The sequence below is a fragment of the Oncorhynchus keta genome, chromosome 23, assembly GCF_023373465.1.
Source record: "Oncorhynchus keta strain PuntledgeMale-10-30-2019 chromosome 23, Oket_V2, whole genome shotgun sequence".
In the NCBI taxonomy this organism is placed as follows: Eukaryota; Metazoa; Chordata; class Actinopteri; order Salmoniformes; family Salmonidae; genus Oncorhynchus; species Oncorhynchus keta.
Window position 1 is genome coordinate 3,092,575 of NC_068443.1, and position 19,906 is coordinate 3,112,480.

A 19,906-nucleotide genomic window follows, 5' to 3' on the forward strand; every position below is an offset into this window, starting at 1 on the left:
CCCACTGTTCCTAGACCAGTTAACCCACTGTTCCACTGTTCCTAGACCAGTTAACCCCACTGTTCCTAGACCAGTTAACCCCACTGTTCCTAGACCAGTTAACCCACTGTTCCTAGACCAGTTAACCCCACTGTTCCCAGGCCGTCATTGAAAATAAAAAATAAAAAAATAAAAAAATAAAGTAAAAAAATAAAAAAATAAGAATTTGTTCTTAACTGACTTGCCTAGTTAAATAAAGGTAAAATTCAAAAAAAATATATATTTTTATTATGTAGTATCGTGATAAAGTCGCTCCCACTACACTGGAAGTTTACGACTTTAAGATTGCTAAAAACATTATCATTCAGCGCATTCGGAAAGTATTCAGACCCCTTAACTTTTTCCACATTTGGTTACGTTACAGCCTTATTCTAAAATTGATTAAATCATTGTTTTCCCTTCTCAATCTACACACAATAACCCATAATGACAAAGCAAAAACAGGTTTTTAGACATTTTTGCAAATGTATTCATTTAAAAAAATCAAATGTACATCCTTTCCCGAATGCACATGTCTGATTTCAATACTGTCTGATGTCACAACTGTCTGATGTCACAACTGTCTGATGTCACAACTGTCTGATGTCACAACTGTCTGATGTCACAACTGTCTGATGTCACAACTGTCTGATGTCACAACTGTCTGATGTCACAACTGTCTGATGTCACAACTGTCTGATGTCACAACTGTCTGATGTCACAACTGTCTGATGTCACAACTGTCTGATGTCACAACTGTCTGATGTCACAACTGTCTGATGTCACAACTGTCTGATGTCACAACTGTCTGATGTGACAACTCGGGAGGATGTTGGCACAGTGATGCCATCTGTTATCTTTTCCTTGTTCTCGCTCACAATTTTGGTTGAACGACAGTTTCTGACAAATGATCAATCTTCTTTGGATGTTTCTTCGGTAGCCCACTCTATGATGGACACTTTGGAGAGCGTCTTGTTTAGTAGACAGGGACTGGATTGCAGAGAAAAGTTCTGACATGGAAATGTCGTTTTTTACTTTTTTCACCGGTGGATTTTTAATTGGGGTCTGAGGTAAAGAGGCTGCAAGGATTTCATCCTGGTCAGCTTTTTGTTCTTTCGCTTGCTTTGAGTTTGTGGCTTCTTGTGTGTCCATGCTGCTCTGGTTTTCGTTGTGGATAACTAGCATGTCTGCTGTCTTCTGTGAGACTTGGATATTTCGTCTACTCTTGTCTTTCTGTCATGTTCTTCCCATTCAACTTGACAAAAACTAACTCTGAACTTATCCCATGTCCATAAAACAATATTTGACTGTTAGCCACCTAACCCTCGATGTTGTTTTGAAGAGCGAGAAAACACTCCCTCTCGCAGCGACGCCATATTGGCTCCCTCTCACAGCGACGCCATCTTGGCTCCCTCTCACAGCGACGCCATCTTGGCTCCCTCTCACAGCGACGCCATCTTGGCTCCCTCCATCTTGGCTCCCTCTCACAGCGACGCCATCTTGGCTCCCTCTCACAGCGACGCCATCTTGGCTCCCTCTCACAGCGACGCCATCTTGGCTCCCTCTCACAGCGACGCCATCTTGGCTCCCTCTCACTTGATTTCCCTGAATTTACAAGCTAGTAAAAAAATCAAAAGGTACTTGAGGATATTGGAAAATAAACAACACACTTCTTAAAGATACTACTCTCACTGAAAACATCAAATCATTAACTAAAGATATTTTTGCAAGAAAAGACATGGGTCACGGAAGTAAGATGGGAATGTTTCATATATAAAGTCAGAGTGGTAGCCACTAAACGTGCCAAAGAGCTGATGCAATTAAAGAACCTTAGAGAAAAGGGAGATGATGAGCAAGCTTGGCAGTTTTCTAAAGAAATATAATCTATCTGAAGAAGAGGAGTCTGTGTTCAAGTCTTTACAACTAGAATTAGAACAGCTTTACACAGATCTGGCAAAGGGTGCCTTTGTAAGGTCATGAGCAAAATGGATTGAAGGGGGAGGGGGGAGTGATGCCATCAGTTGGTAAATGTTAATTACTGCAACTCATGTGTTTTACAGGTGTGCTTGAGATACCCGGATATAATTGCAATGTACTGAATAAGACTGGTTACTCGCCTCTGTCTCGTCTTTTAACATTCAAAAAGATGTCTTCATTCGAATGAGCCATCTAATCCTATTTTTTTAGAAGGGATTGCGTGACGATTAGCTTAGCAACCGCGTGACGCAGCATGACAAGGTGAACCGGATTGGTCGACAGTCTTGTTATACGTTAATTTGTTCATTGGGATTCCTTTCTCCATTCTATAATATCTACTTCACTTGCTTTGGCAATCTTAACATATGTTTCCTATGCCAATGAAGCCCTTAAAATGTATTGAATTGAGACAGAGAGAGAGAAAGAGAGGGAGCGATTGTAACTCATTGCTGTCATTCATCTTTGTCAAAGTGATTTCATTCACTATATTAGAAATTGTACTGACAGAGATCGATGTGTTATTTAGAGTTGCATACTGTATATACCTGTCATAGCAGGCAGGGACACCGTAGGGGTTGTGTCCCAAATGACACCCTATTCCCTATACAGTGGCTTGCCAAAGTATTCACCCCCTTTGGTATTTTTCCTATTTTGTTGCCTTACAACCTGGAATTAAAATGGATTTCTGAGGGTTTGTATCAGTTGATTTACACAACATGTCTACCACTTTCAAGATACAAAATATGTTTTATTGTGAAACAAACAAGAGATAAGACAAAAACACAGAAAACTTGAGAGTGCATAACTATCCCCCCCAAGTCAATACTTTGTAGAACCACCTTTTATAGCAATTACAGCTGCAAGTCTCTTGGGGTATGTCTCTATAAGGTTGACACATCTAGCCACTGAGATTGTTGCCGATTCTTCAAGGCAAAACTGCTCCAACTCCTTCATGTTGGATGAGTTCCGCTGGTGTACAGCAATCTTTAAGTCATACCACAGATTCCCAATTGGATTGAGGTCTGGGCTTTGACTAAGATATTTAAATGTTTCCCCTTAAACCACTCAAGTGTTGCTTTAGCAGTATGCTTAGGGTCATTGTCCTGTTGGAAGGTGAACCTCCGTCCCAGTCTCAAATCTCTGGAAGACTGAAACAGGTTTCCCTCAAGAATTCCCCTGTATTTAGTGCCATCCATCATTCCTTCAATTCTGACCAGTTTCCCAGTCCCTGCCGATGAAAATCATCATGGGATGGTGTTCTCGGGGTGATGAGAGGTGTTAGGTTTGCGCAAGACATAGGGTTTTCCTTGATGGACAAACAGCTCAATTTTAGTCTCATCTGGCCAGAGTACCTTCTTCCATATGTTTGGAGAGTCTCCCACATGCCTTTTGGTGAACACCAAACGTGTTTGCTTATTTGTTTATTTAAGCAATGGCTACTCTTCCGTAAAGCCAAGCTCTGTGGAGTGTATGGCTTAAAGTGGTACTATGGACAGATACTCCAATCTCCGCTGTGGAGCTTTGCAGCTCCTTCAGGGTTATCTTTGGTCTCTTTGTTGCCTCTCTGATTAATGCCCTCCTTGCCTGGTCCGTGAGTTTTGGTGGGGGGCCCTCTCTTGGCAGGTTTGTTGTGGTTGGTGCCATATTCTTTACATTTTTTAAATAATCGATTAAATGGTGCTCCGTGGGACGTTCAAAGTTTCTGATATTTGTTTATAACCCAACCCTGATCTGTACTTCCCCACAGCTTTGTCCCTGACCTGGTTGGAGAGCTCCTTGGTCTTCATGGTGTCGCTTGCTTGGTGGTGTTCCAGACCCTGGGGCCTTTCAGAACAGGTGTATATATACTATATATATATACTCATGATGTAAGAGATCATGAGACACTTAGATTGCACACAGGTTACACACACACACACACACACACACACACACACACACACACACACACACACACACACACACACACACACACACACACACACACACACACACACACACACACACACACACACACATACACACATACACACTCCTAAGCCCCACCCCTAAGCCACCTGTACTGCAGAGAGTCAAAAGTTCAGAAGGGTACAGTCCCAGATACGGTGGCCAGAAGACACTATAAAGGACTCTATAACTCACTACAACTAACTTACCACAACTTCAAGACTCACAGCATCTATTGAAGAGCAGGACAATATCATCAACACTAAGATTTAAACAACACTGAAGTCAATGTCTGCTTCTTTCAGGGGCTATTAGAGGGAAGTGACTGATTTCATTACAAAATGGCTTCTGGTTCATCTTTCCAATAGCAGGATCTCTCCTGTCTTGTGTGCCGTGACATCTTCAAGGATCCCGTTCTAGTGCCGTGTGGCCACAGCTTCTGTGACACCTGTCTGCGGGAAACCTGGAAACAAAGGGGATATCGGGAATGTCCGGTCTGCAGGAGAAAATGTTCCAAAGACTGGTATCCTCCTAACCTTCCTCTAGAGAGCCTGTGTGAGGCCTTCTCACAGTCACATACAGGTAGTCAGAAATCAACAAGCAAGATAAGCTCTGCACTCTGCGGTCTGCATGGAGAGACACTGGAGCTGGAGGACAAACAGCCTGTCTGTTTGGTGTGGCAGGATATGAGACAACGTAACCACAAACCGCTAGCTGAGGCTGTACAGGATCATAAGGTATCAATATGTTCTTGTGTATTTTCAGCTGTCTAAAATGGTGTGTGTGTGTGTGTGTGTGTGTGTGTGTGTGTGTGTGTGTGTGTGTGTGTGTTAATGCCTAAGAACACAGAGCTAGAACACAGAGGCTTTGTCCATAGTAACACTAGAACACAGAGACTCTGTCCATAGTAACACGAGAACACAGAGACTCTGTCCATAGTAACACTAGAACACAGAGACTCTGTCCATAGTAACACTAGAACACAGAGACTCTGTCCATAGTAACACTAGAACACAGAGACTCTGTCCATAGTAACACTAGAACACAGAGACTCTGTCCATAGTAACACTAGAACACAGATGCTCTGTCCATAGTAACACTAGAACACAGACTCTGTCCATAGTAACACTAGAACACAGATGCTCTGTCCATAGTAACACTAGAACACAGAGACTCTGTCCATAGTAACACTAGAACACAGATGCTCTGTCCATAGTAACACTAGAACACAGAGACTCTGTCCATAGTAACACTAGAACACAGATGCTCTGTCCATAGTAACGCTAGAACACAGAGACTCTGTCCATAGTAAAGCTAGGACACAGATGCTCTGTCCATAGTAACACTAGAACACAGATGCTCTGTCCATAGTAACACTAGAATACAGATGCTTTGTCCATAGTAACACTAGAACACAGAGACTCTGTCCATAGTAACACTAGAACACAGATGCTCTGTCCATAGTAACACTAGAACACAGAGACTCTGTCCATAGTAAAGTGTCAATGTTTCATTGTAGGAGGAGCTCCAGACTGCCCTGAAGCCCTTACAGGAGAAACTGGAAGTCTTTAATAAAGTTAAACTAACCTGTGATGAAACAGCTTGGCATATTAAGGTAAGAATGAGTTGTATTGTTCAGAGGGGTTCGATGCTTACTCCTTATGCAAACATTACAATCTGGACTTTGTTTGGCGTGTCAAGGAATGGAACGATAGCAGATGGTACCTAAGATTCCTTATAGAACCAAAAAGGGTTCTATTGCTTGCTTCCTGTGTGGAACTCCTCGACATTCTATATTAGAACCCTTTTATAGGGTTATTTGATCAGAACCCTAGAGCAGGGGTATTCAACTCTTACCCCTACGAGGTCCAGAGCCTGCTGGTTTTCTCTTCTACCTGATAATTAATTGCACACACCTGTTGTCCCAGATCGTAACCAGTCGCTGATTAGATGGGAGAAATATTTTTTTAAATGCAGTTGAACTGGCTTCGAGGTCCAGAGTTGAGTTTGAAGTCCCTGGAGGTTCTTCTTCACTGAACCAAAATGGGTCCATATAAAACACTGCCATTTATGAATTATGCTACTACTAATAAATAATCACTGAACCAGAGGGACGAAACCAGGAGCAAAAACATGAGTTCATCTGCACCAATCAGCATGAGTTGTCTGCACCAATCAGCATGAGTTCATCTGCACCAATCAGCATGAGTTAGTCTGCACCAATCAGCATGAGTTCATCTGCACCAATCAGCATGAGTTAGTCTGCACCAATCAGCATGAGTTCATCTGCACCAATCAGCATGAGTTCATATGCACCAATCAGCATGAGTTCATCTGCACCAATCAGCATGAGTTCATCTGCACCAATCAGCATGAGTTCATCTGCACCAATCAGCATGAGTTCATCTGCACCAATCAGCATGAGTTCATCTGCACCAATCAGCATGAGTTCATCTGCACCAATCAGCACGAGTTAATATGCACCAATCAGCACGAGTTAATATGCACCAATCAGCATGAGTTAATATGCACCAATCAGCATGAGTTAATATGCACCAATCAGCATGAGTTAATCTGCACCAATCAGCATGAGTTAATATGCACCAATCAGCATGAGTTAATATGCACCAATCAGCATGAGTTTAGAATTGAGTTCTCAGTGTTCATAAACCCAATTGAATTGATTACTCAGCCTGATACCCATAATTTGTAGGAAACTGCTTGTAAAGAATCATACCGAGGCCCATCTACAATTGTCAGGACTGTTTATTTAGAGAGCTCTGGTCATAATACCATGTACATTGGTTTATATACCGCTCATTTCGTCAGAAATGTCCCGCCTCCTCTCAGATACAATGGCAATATAGTTCACAAGCCTTCTCACATTGTCTGCCACCTGTTAAACAATCTACTACAAGCCCCAGGTCTCTCCCCTCCCTGGGTGGGGAGAGGATGTCCTGTAAGGAACACAGTATTCCGGCCGGTCTGACGATAGCTCCATTCGTTTCTAACAAGGAACAGACAGTCCTTCTAATTCTGGACGAAAACTACACACATTAGATTTAGTGTTATGATTCTAATAAGATTCATACAATCATACAGTGACAGGGTAGTATTCTGTTAGTTATAGTTCTACGTTAAATGTAAACATCATTCAGTCATTATTCCTAAAAAAATCCCATAACAGATTCCCAATCAGAGACAACGATAGACAGCTGATTGGGAACCATACCCGGCCAACAAAGAAATAGAAAACTAGAATGCCCACCCAAATCACACCCTGACCTCACCAAATAGAGAAATGAAAAGGCTCTCTAAGGTCAGGGCGTGACACAATATGCATGAGTTAATCTGCATCAATATGCATGAGGTAATGTGCATCAATATGCATGAGTTAATCTGCACCAATATACACAAATTAATCTGCATCAATATGCATGACTTAATCTGCACCAATAAACATGAGTTAATCTGCACCAATCAGCATGAGTTAATCTGCATCAATAAACATGAGTTAATCTGCATCAATAAACATGGGTTAATCTGCACCAATCAGCATGAGTTAATCTGCACCAATCAGCATGAGTTAATCTGCACCAATAAACATGGGTTAATCTGCACCAATCAGCATGAGTTAATCTGCATCAATAAACATGAGTTAATCTGCATCAATATGCATGACTTAATCTGCATCAATAAACATGAGTTAATCTGCACCAATCAGCATGAGTTAATCTGCACCAATAAACATGAGTTAATCTGCACAAATAAACATGAGTTAATCTGCATCAATAAACATGAGTTAATCTGCACCAATAAACATGAGTTAATCTGCACCAATAAACATGAGTTAATCTGCATCAATAAACATGAGTTAATCTGCATCAATCAGCATGAGTTAATCTGCACAAATAAACATGAGTTAATCTGCATCAATAAACATGAGTTAATCTGCACCAATAAACATGAGTTAATCTGCACCAATAAACATGAGTTAATCTGCATCAATAAACATGAGTTAATCTGCATCAATAAACATGAGTTAATCTGCACCAATAAAGCATGAGTTAATCTGCACAAATAAACATGAGTTAATCTGCATCAATAAACATGAGTTAATCTGCGTCAATAAACATGAGTTAATCTGCACCAATAAACATGAGTTAATCTGCATCAATAAACATGAGTTAATCTGCACCAATAAACATGAGTTAATCTGCATCAATAAACATGAGTTAATCTGCACCAATAAACATGAGTTAATCTGCACCAATAAACATGAGTTAATCTGCACCAATAAACATGAGTTAATCTGCATCAATAAACATGAGTTAATCTGCATCAATAAACATGAGTTAATCTGCACCAATAAACATGAGTTAATCTGCACCAATAAACATGAGTTAATCTGCACCAATAAACATGAGTTAATCTGCATCAATAAACATGAGTTAATCTGCACCAATAAACATGAGTTAATCTGCATCAATAAACATGAGTTAATCTGCACCAATAAACATGAGTTAATCTGCATCAATAAACATGAGTTAATCTGCACCAATAAACATGAGTTAATCTGCACCAATAAACATGAGTTAATCTGCACCAATAAACATGAGTTAATCTGCATCAATAAACATGAGTTAATCTGCATCAATAAACATGAGTTAATCTGCACCAATAAACATGAGTTAATCTGCACCAATAAACATGAGTTAATCTGCACCAATAAACATGAGTTAATCTGCATCAATAAACATGAGTTAATCTGCATCAATAAACATGAGTTAATCTGCACCAATAAACATGAGTTAATCTGCATCAATAAACATGAGTTAATCTGCACCAATAAAACAATAAACATGAGTTAATCTGCACCAATAAACATGAGTTAATCTGCACCAATAAACATGAGTTAATCTGCATCAATAAACATGAGTTAATCTGCATCAATAAACATGAGTTAATCTGCATCAATAAACATGAGTTAATCTGCACCAATAAACATGAGTTAATCTGCACCAATAAACATGAGTTAATCTGCACCAATAAACATGAGTTAATCTGCACCAATAAACATGAGTTAATCTGCACCAATAAACATGAGTTAATCTGCACCAATAAACATGAGTTAATCTGCACCAATAAACATGAGTTAATCTGCACCAATAAACATGAGTTAATCTGCACCAATAAACATGAGTTAATCTGCACCAATAAACATGAGTTAATCTGCACCAATAAACATGAGTTAATCTGCACCAATAAACATGAGTTAATCTGCACCAATCAGCATGAGTTAATCTGCACCAATAAACATGAGTTAATCTGCACCAATAAACATGAGTTAATCTGCATCAATAAACATGAGTTAATCTGCACCAATAAACAATAAACATGAGTTAATCTGCACCAATAAACATGAGTTAATCTGCATCAATAAACATGAGTTAATCTGCACCAATAAACATGAGTTAATCTGCACCAATAAACATGAGTTAATCTGCACCAATAAACATGAGTTAATCTGCACCAATAAACATGAGTTAATCTGCACCAATAAACATGAGTTAATCTGCACCAATAAACATGAGTTAAACACCAATAAACATGAGTTAATCTTAATAAACTGAGTTAATCACCAATAAACATGAGTTAATCTGCACCAATAAACATGAGTTAATCTGCACCAATAAACATGAGTTAATCTGCACCAATAAACATGAGTTAATCTGCACCAATAAACATGAGTTAATCTGCACCAATCAGCATGAGTTAATCTGCACCAATCAGCATGAGTTAATCTGCACCAATCAGCATGAGTTAATCTGCACCAATAAACATGAGTTAATCTGCACCAATAAACATGAGTTAATCTGCACCAATAAACATGAGTTAATCTGCACCAATAAACATGAGTTAATCTGCACCAATAAACATGAGTTAATCTGCACCAATAAACATGAGTTAATCTGCACCAATAAACATGAGTTAATCTGCACCAATAAACATGAGTTAATCTGCATCAATAAACATGAGTTAATCTGCACCAATAGATGTAGAACAACACTTTACATGCAGTTGTTGTCATCAGCAGCCGAAAGAGACATTAGCTCTGGGTTTACTGCCAGACTGAGCAAAACATAGACAGTGTGTTAAAAAAAGTAATGTAATCATTAACTAGAGTATCGAATCACAGAGACGTGATATACATAATTTATTATAGGCAAAATATTTTATACTGTACCTCCTGTCAGTCAGCAACAGTCTTCTAACGGCTTCATGAGACATAGTTCTTCTGTGGCTCAGTTGGTAGAGCATGGCGCTTGTAACGCCAGGGTAGTGGGTTCGATTCCCGGGACCACCCATACGTAGAATGTATGCACACATGACTGTAAGTCGCTTTGGATAAAAGCGTCAGCTAAATGGCATATATTATTATATATTATAGTCCCCCTCCATTGACTCCACTCTGAATACTGAAATAAAAGTTAAATCCTGAAGAGTCTATTAAGTGTAAAACTAACAATGACTCGACAATCCAGGCCTTCTGGGAATGTTATGACGTCATAAAGTTATGGGCGGAGTTTTGAGTCCGTCTGGCTGCATTATCCAAGACATATGCCATATGAGGGTGCAGTGAGATACCGGATGGGTTGGACGATACTTTTCACATCAATCATCTTGAAAAGGCGTCTACTTTAAAAACTAGAAATCGACCAATCCTCCATCGTTAACACAATCGAAAGCTCAAATACTTTATTATGTAAATGTTGAAAGTGTGTGGGGGTCGACGGAGAGAAACAAAATGGTGCAGTTTGAGGCCATGTGGCAGAGAGGGGTGTGGGCGCTGGAGATGAGGGGTGTGGGCGCTGGAGATGAGGGGTGTGGGCGCTGGAGATGAGGGGTGTGGGCGCTGGGGATGAGGGATGTGGGCGCTGGGGATGAGGGATGTGGGCGCTGGAGATGAGGGATGTGGGCGCTGGGGATGAGGGATGTGGGCGCTGGAGATGAGGGATGTGGGCGCTGGGGATGAGGGATGTGGGCGCTGGGGATGAGGGATGTGGGCGCTGGGGATGAGGGATGTGGGCGCTGGGGATGAGGGATGTGGGCGCTGGGGATGAGGGATGTGGGCGCTGGGGATGAGGGGTGTGGGCGCTGGAGATGAGGGTGTGGGCGCTGGGGATGAGGGTGTGGGCGCTGGGGATGAGGGGTGTGGGCGCTGGAGATGAGGGGTGTGGGCGCTGGGGATGAGGGGTGTGGGCGCTGGAGATGAGGGGTGTGGGCGCTGGGGATGAGGGGTGTGGGCGCTGGGGATGAGGGGTGTGGGCGCTGGAGATGAGGGATGTGGGCGCTGGGGATGAGGGGTGTGGGCGCTGGAGATGAGGGATGTGGGCGCTGGGGATGAGGGGTGTGAGCAGGTGGAGATGAGGGGTGTGGGCGCTGGAGATGAGGGGTGTGAGCAGGTGGAGATGAGGGGTGTGAGCAGGTGGAGATGAGGGGTGTGGGCACTGGAGATGAGGGGTGTGAGCAGGTGGAGATGAGGGGTGTGAGCAGGTGGAGATGAGGGGTGTGAGCAGGTGGAGATGAGGGGTGTGAGCAGGTGGAGATGAAGGATGTGAGCAGGTGGAGATGAGGGATGTGAGCAGGTGGAGATGAAGGATGTGAGCAGGTGGAGATGAGGGATGTGAGCAGGTGGAGATGAAGGATGTGAGCAGGTGGAGATGAGGGATGTGAGCAGGTGGAGATGAAGGATGTGAGCAGGTGGAGATGAGGGATGTGAGCAGGTGGAGATGAGGGGTGTGAGCAGGTGGAGATGAGGGGTGTGAGCAGGTGGAGATGAGGGGTGTGAGCAGGTGGAGATGAGGGGTGTGAGCAGGTGGAGATGAGGGGTGTGAGCAGGTGGAGATGAGGGGTGTGAGCCGGTGGAGATGAGGGGTGTGAGCAGGTGGAGATGAGGGGTGTGAGCAGGTGGAGATGAGGGGTGTGAGTCGCTGGAGATGAGGGATGTGAGCAGGTGGAGATGAGGGGTGTGAGCAGGTGGAGATGAAGGATGTGAGCAGGTGGAGATGAAGGATGTGAGCAGGTGGAGATGAGGGATGTGAGCAGGTGGAGATGAGGGATGTGAGCAGGTGGAGATGAGGGATGTGAGCAGGTGGAGATGAGGGATGTGAGCAGGTGGAGATGAGGGATGTGAGCAGGTGGAGATGAGGGATGTGAGCAGGTGGAGATGAAGGATGTGAGCAGGTGGAGATGAGGGGTGTGAGCAGGTGGAGATGAAGGATGTGAGCAGGTGGAGATGAAGGATGTGAGCAGGTGGAGATGAGGGATGTGAGCAGGTGGAGATGAGGGATGTGAGCAGGTGGAGATGAAGGATGTGAGCAGGTGGAGATGAGGGATGTGAGCAGGTGGAGATGAGGGGTGTGAGCAGGTGGAGATGAGGGGTGTGAGCAGGTGGAGATGAGGGGTGTGAGCAGGTGGAGATGAGGGATGTGAGCAGGTGGAGATGAAGGATGTGAGCAGGTGGAGATGAGGGGTGTGAGCAGGTGGAGATGAAGGGTGTGAGCAGGTGGAGATGAGGGATGTGAGCAGGTGGAGATGAGGGATGTGAGCAGGTGGAGATGAAGGGTGTGAGCAGGTGGAGATGAGGGATGTGAGCAGGTGGAGATGAGGGATGTGAGCAGGTGGAGATGAAGGATGTGAGCAGGTGGAGATGAAGGGTGTGAGCAGGTGGAGATGAAGGGTGTGAGCAGGTGGAGATGAAGGGTGTGAGCAGGTGGAGATGAAGGGTGTGAGCAGGTGGAGATGAGGGGTGTGAGCAGGTGGAGATGAAGGGTGTGAGCAGGTGGAGATGAGGGGTGTGAGCAGGTGGAGATGAAGGATGTGAGCAGGTGGAGATGAAGGGTGTGAGCAGGTGGAGATGAAGGGTGTGAGCAGGTGGAGATGAGGGGTGTGAGCAGGTGGAGATGAAGGGTGTGAGCAGGTGGGTCTGGACAAATCAGACTATCAAAAAGGCTATCATCATCTAGTCCTCTCACTGTCTCCAGAGCCAGGCCCAGAACACAGAGAGGCAGATTAAGGAAGAATTTCAGAAGCTTCACCAGTTTCTACAAGAGGAGGAGGAGGCCAGTATAGCGACACTGAGGGAGGAAGAGGAGCAGAAGAGTCAGACGATGAAGGAGAAGATTGAAGAGATGAACAGACAGGTATCATCACTTTCAGATACAATCAGAGCCATAGAGAAGGAGATGAGAGCTGAGGACATCTCATTGCCGCTGGTAAGGACTAATATCTGAACAGTAACTAGATTATTGTGACTGATTTGATTTCAGGAAAAAGTATTTTGTATTAATTTACTATTTTCTCCCCCGGCAGAACTACAAGGCCACAGTGAAAAGGTAAGTGATCTGCCTCCTGTCTCTCTTGACTCTGTGGTTCTGAACCCAACCCCCACAGCAGCACTGACTTGACTCTGTGGTTCTGAACCCAACCCCCACAGCAGCACTGACTTGACTCTGTGGTTCTGAACCCAACCCCACAGCAGCACTGACTTGACTCTGTGGTTCTGAACCCAACCCCCACAGCAGCACTGACTTGACTCTGTGGTTCTGAACCCAACCCCCACAGCAGCACTGACTTGACTCTGTGGTTCTGAACCCAACCCCACAGCAGCACTGACTTGACTCTGTGGTTCTGAACCCAACCCCCACAGCAGCACTGACTTGACTCTGTGGTTCTGAACACAACCCCCACAGCAGCACTGACTTGACTCTGTGGTTCTGAACTAACCCCCACAGCAGCACTGACTTGACTCTGTGGTTCTGAACCCAACCCCCACAGCAGCACTGACTTGACTCTGTGGTTCTGAACCCAACCCCCACAGCAGCACTGACTTGACTCTGTGGTTCTGAACCTAACCCCCACAGCAGCACTGACTTGACTCTGTGGTTCTGAACCCAACCCCCACAGCAGCACTGACTTGACTCTGTAGTTCTGAACCCAACCCCCACAGCAGCACTGACTTGACTCTGTGGTTCTGAACCCAACCCCACAGCAGCACTGACTTGACTCTGTGGTTCTGAACCCAACCCCCACAGCAGCACTGACTTGACTCTGTGGTTCTGAACCCAACCCCACAGCAGCACTGACTTGACTCTGTGGTTCTGAACCCAACCCCACAGCAGCACTGACTTGACTCTGTGGTTCTGAACCCAACCCCCACAGCAGCACTGACTTGACTCTGTGGTTCTGAACACAAACCCCCACAGCAGCACTGACTTGACTCTGTGGTTCTGAACCCAACCCCACAGCAGCACTGACTTGACTCTGTGGTTCTGAACCCAACCCCCACAGCAGCACTGACTTGACTCTGTCGTTCTGAACCTAACCCCACAGCAGCGCTGACTTGACTCTGTGGTTCTGAACCCAACCCCCACAGCAGCACTGACTTGACTCTGTGATTCTGAACCTAACCCCCACAGCAGCACTGACTTGACTCTGTGGTTCTGAACCCAACCCCACAGCAGCTCTGACTTGACTCTGTGGTTCTGAACCCAACCCCACAGCAGCACTGACTTGACTCTGTGGTTCTGAACCTAACCCCCACAGCAGCACTGACTTGACTTTGTGGTTCTGAACCCAACCCCCACAGCAGCACTGACTTGACTCTGTGGTTCTGAACCCAACCCCCACAGCAGCACTGACTAGACTCTGTGGTTCTGAACCCGCCCACCAAAGCAGCACTGACTTGACTCTGTGGTTCTGAACCCAACCCCACAGCAGCACTGACTTGGCTCTGTGGTTCTGAACCCAACCCCCACAGCAGCACTGACTTGACTCTGGGGTTCTGAACCCAACCCCACAGCAGCACTGACTTGGCTCTGTGGTTCTGAACCCAACCCCCACAGCAGCACTGACTTGACTCTGTGGTTCTGAACCCAACCCCCACAGCAGCACTGACTTGACTCTGTGGTTCTGAACCTAACCCCACAGCAGCACTGACTTGACTCTGTGGCTCTGAACCCAACCCCACAGCAGCACTGACTTGACTCTGTGGTTCTGAACCTAACCCCCACAGCAGCACTGACTTGACTCTGTGGTTCTGAACCCAACCCCCACAGCAGCACTGACTTGACTCTGTAGTTCTGAACCCAACCCCCACAGCAGCACTGACTTGACTCTGTGGTTCTGAACCCAACCCCCACAGCAGCACTGACTTGACTCTGTGGTTCTGAACCCAACCCCACAGCAGCACTGACTTGACTCTGTGGTTCTGAACCCAACCCCACAGCAGCACTGACTTGACTCTGTGGTTCTGAACCCAACCCCCACAGCAGCACTGACTTGACTCTGTGGTTCTGAACCCAACCCCCACAGCAGCACTGACTTGACTCTGTGGTTCTGAACACAACCCCCACAGCAGCACTGACTTGACTCTGTGGTTCTGAACCTAACCCCACAGCAGCACTGACTTGACTCTGTGGTTCTGAACCCAACCCCCACAGCAGCACTGACTTGACTCTGTCGTTCTGAACCTAACCCCCACAGCAGCACTGACTTGACTCTGTGGTTCTGAACCCAACCCCACAGCAGCACTGACTTGACTCTGTGATTCTGAACCTAACCCCCACAGCAGCACTGACTTGACTCTGTGGTTCTGAACCCAACCCCCACAGCAGCTCTGACTCGACTCTGTGGTTCTGAACCCAACCCCCACAGCAGCACTGACTTGACTCTGTGGTTCTGAACCTAACCCCCACAGCAGCACTGACTTGACTTTGTGGTTCTGAACCCAACCCCCACAGCAGCACTGACTTGACTCTGTGGTTCTGAACCCAACCCCCACAGCAGCACTGACTAGACTCTGTGGTTCTGAACCCGCCCACCAAAGCAGCACTGACTTGACTCTGTGGTTCTGAACCCAACCCCCACAGCAGCACTGACTTGGCTCTGTGGTTCTGAAACCAACCCCCACAGCAGCACTGACTTGACTCTGGGGTTCTGAACCCAACCCCCACAGCAGCACTGACTTGGCTCTGTGGTTCTGAACCCAACCCCCACAGCAGCACTGACTTGACTCTGTGGTTCTGAACCCAACCCCCACAGCAGCACTGACTTGACTCTGTGGTTCTGAACCCAACCCCACAGCAGCACTGACTTGACTCTGTGGCTCTGAACCCAACCCCCACAGCAGCACTGACTGGACTCTGTGGTTCTGAACCCAACCCCCACAGCAGCACTGACTTGACTCTGTGGTTCTGAACCCAACCCCCACAGCAGCACTGACTTGACTCTGTGGTTCTGAACCCAACCCCCACAGCAGCACTGACTTGACTCTGTGGTTCTGAACCTAACCCCCACAGCAGCACTGACTTGACGCTGTGGTTCTGAACCCAACCCCACAGCAGCACTGACTTGACTCTGTGGTTCTGAACACAACCCCCACAGCAGCACTGACTTGACTCTGTGGTTCTGAACCCAACCCCCACAGCAGCACTGACTTGACTCTGTGGTTCTGAACCCAACCCCCACAGCAGCACTGACTTGACTCTGTGGTTCTGAACCCAACCCCCACAGCAGCACTGACTTGACTCTGTGGTTCTGAACCCAACCCCCACAGCAGCACTGACTTGACTCTGTGGTTCTGAACCCAACCCCACAGCAGCACTGACTTGACTCTGTGGTTCTGAACCCAACCCCCACAGCAGCACTGACTTGACTCTGTGGTTCTGAATCCAACCCCACAGCAGCACTGACTTGACTCTGTGGTTCTGAACCCAACCCCCACAGCAGCACTGACTTGACTCTGTGGTTCTGAACCCAACCCCCACAGCAGCACTGACTTGACTCTGTGGTTCTGAACCCAACCCCCACAGCAGCACTGACTTGACTCTGTGGTTCTGAACCCAACCCCCACAGCAGCACTGACTTGACTCTGTGGTTCTGAACCCAACCCCCACAGCAGCACTGACTTGACTCTGTGGTTCTGAACCCAACCCCCACAGCAGCACTGACTTGACTCTGTGGTTCTGAACCCAACCCCACAGCAGCACTGACTTGACTCTGTGGTACTGAACCCAACCCCACAGCAGCACTGACTTGACTCTGTGGTTCTGAACCCAACCCCCACAGCAGCACTGACTTGACTCTGTGGTTCTGAACCCAACCCCCACAGCAGCACTGACTTGACTCTGTGGTTCTGAACCCAACCCCCACAGCAGCACTGACTTGACTCTGTGGTTCTGAACCTAACCCCACAGCAGCACTGACTTGACTCTGTGGTTCTGAACCCAACCCCCACAGCAGCACTGACTTGACTCTGTGGTTCTGAACCCAACCCCCACAGCAGCACTGACTTGACTCTGTGGTTCTGAACCCAACCCCACAGCAGCACTGACTTGACTCTGTGGTTCTGAACCCAACCCCACAGCAGCACTGACTTGGCTCTGTGGTTCTGAACCTAACCCCCACAGCAGCACTGACTTGACTCTGTGGTTCTGAACCCAACCCCACAGCAGCACTGACTTGACTCTGTGGTTTAACCCCACAGCAGCACTGACTTGACTCTGTGGTTCTGAACCCAACCCCCACAGCAGCACTGACTTGACTCTGTGGTTCTGAATCCAAACCCCCACAGCAGCACTGACTTGACTCTGTGGTTCTGAACCTAACCCCACAGCAGCACTGACTTGACTCTGTGGTTCTGAACCCAACCCCACAGCAGCACTGACTTGACTCTGTGGTTCTGAACCCAACCCCACAGCAGCACTGACTTGACGCTGTGGTTCTGAACCCAACCCCACAGCAGCACTGACTTGACTCTGTGGTTCTGAACACAACCCCCACAGCAGCACTGACTTGACTCTGTGGTTCTGAACTAACCCCACAGCAGCACTGACTTGAATCTGTGGTTCTGAACCCAATCCCCACAGCAGCACTGACTGGACTCTGTGGTTCTGAACCCAACCCCCACAGCAGCACTGACTTGACTCTGTGGTTCTGAACCCAACCCCCACAGCAGCACTGACTTGACTCTGTGGTTCTGAACCCAACCCCACAGCAGCACTGACTTGACTCTGTGGTTCTGAACCCAACCCCACAGCAGCACTGACTTGACTCTGTGGTTCTGAACCCAACCCCACAGCAGCACTGACTTGACTCTGTGGTTCTGAACCCAACCCCCACAGCAGCACTGACTTGACTCTGTGGTTCTGAACCCAACCCCACAGCAGCACTGACTTGACTCTGTGGTTCTGAACACAACCCCCCAGCAGCACTGACTTGACTCTGTGGTTCTGAACCAACCCCCACAGCAGCACTGACTTGACTCTGTGGTTCTGAACCCAACCCCACAGCAGCACTGACTTGACTCTGTGGTTCTGAACCCAACCCCCACAGCAGCACTGACTTGACTCTGTGGTTCTGAACCCAACCCCCACAGCAGCACTGACTTGACTCTGTGGTTCTGAACCTAACCCCACAGCAGCACTGACTTGACTCTGTGGTTCTGAACCCAACCCCCACAGCAGCACTGACTTGACTCTGTGGTTCTGAATCCAAACCCCCACAGCAGCACTGACTTGACTCTGTGGTTCTGAACCCAACCTCCACAGCAGCACTGACTTGACTCTGTGGTTCTGAACACAACCCCCACAGCAGCACTGACTTGACTCTGTGGTTCTGAACCCAACCCCCACAGCAGCACTGACTTGAATCTGTGGTTCTGAACCCAATCCCCACAGCAGCACTGACTGGACTCTGTGGTTCTGAACCCAACCCCCACAGCAGCACTGACTCCTTAATGTTTTTTTCAGAGCCCATTTCACACTGCCGGATCCACAGCTGGTCTCAGGTGCACTGATTGATGTGGCCAAACACCTGGGCAACCTACAGTTCAGAGTCTGGGAGAAGATGCAGGGGATTGTGAAATACAGTAAGTATCATTTTTATCTACCTACAATTGCCTTAATTTATGATGTTTTTTAAACAGTAAAACACTAATGCATTGAAACAAACAGGACGAAAGCAGGTATTATGATATTCTGTCAAAAATATATTATAGGAAAACACTTTGTTGCATGTAACAGTGTTCAAAAACATGAACCACCTTTTAATCAATAAAGTGTATCAACTAATTACAAGTTCCCTCTGTCCTGGTGTCAGTCCTGGTATCACGACCAGTTCTAATCATCTCTAGTTCTGTCTGTTCAGGTCCTGTGATTCTGGACCCAAACACCGCTTACCGATATTTCGTCCTGTCCGAGGATCTGACCAGTCTAAGATTCTGTGCGAGTCAGCAGCTTCCTCACAACCCAGAGAGGTTTGATTACAATGCATTGGTCCTGGGCTCCGAGGGCTTTACCTCAGGGACACACAGCTGGGACGTTGAGGTTGGGGACAGCACAGTCTGGTCCGTGGGTGTCGTACAAGAGGCTGCCCAGAGGAAGGGAAACATGAAGCCTGAACGGTGGATTGTGTATTATAGTGGAGGTAAATACAGAGCACGCCCCGCATCAGGGCCAGGTGTTCCCATCACAATGAGACCAAAACCCCAGAGGATCAGAGTGCTGCTGGACAGGGACCGAGGACAGCTGTCATTCTCTGACCCTGATAATAACACACACCTGCACACATTCACACACACCTTTACTGAGCAAGTCTTTCCAGCCGTAGGTCACGTTTCTAAAGTTCACCGTCTGAGGATCGTACCAGGGAAGATCTCTATAAAGATGGAGTAGACTCTCAAAACCGTCTGAGGATCGTACCAGGGAAGATCTCTATAAAGATGGAGTAGACTGTCAAAACCGTCTGAGGATCGTACCAGGAAAGATCTCTATAAAGATGGAGTAGACTCTCAAAACCGTCTGAGGATCGTACCAGGGAAGATCTCTATAAAGATGGAGTAGACTCTCAAAACCGTCTGAGGATCGTACCAGGGAAGATCTCTATAAAGATGGAGTAGACT

At 46.5% G+C, this 19,906-nt stretch overlaps 1 protein-coding gene and 1 long non-coding RNA gene across 2 annotated transcripts; one reads left to right on the forward strand and one right to left on the reverse strand.

Moving 5' to 3' along the window:
- Window positions 1–1,492: 1,492 nt before the first annotated feature.
- LOC127910881 (uncharacterized) lies at window positions 1,493–10,236 on the reverse strand. Its single transcript, XR_008076515.1, has 3 exons — window positions 10,190–10,236; window positions 4,152–4,405; window positions 1,493–1,636 (listed from the first exon to the last, which is right to left on the reverse strand). It is a non-coding gene; the product is annotated as an uncharacterized LOC127910881 (long non-coding RNA).
- On the forward strand, window positions 3,530–19,693 carry LOC118377486 (zinc-binding protein A33-like). Its single transcript, XM_052475959.1, has 5 exons — window positions 3,530–4,679; window positions 12,990–13,220; window positions 13,318–13,340; window positions 18,756–18,874; window positions 19,153–19,693. Exons 1-5 carry the CDS (start codon window positions 4,629–4,631, stop codon window positions 19,677–19,679), a joined length of 951 nt encoding a protein of 316 aa, XP_052331919.1. The 5' UTR covers window positions 3,530–4,628; the 3' UTR covers window positions 19,680–19,693.
- Window positions 19,694–19,906: the final 213 nt, after the last annotated feature.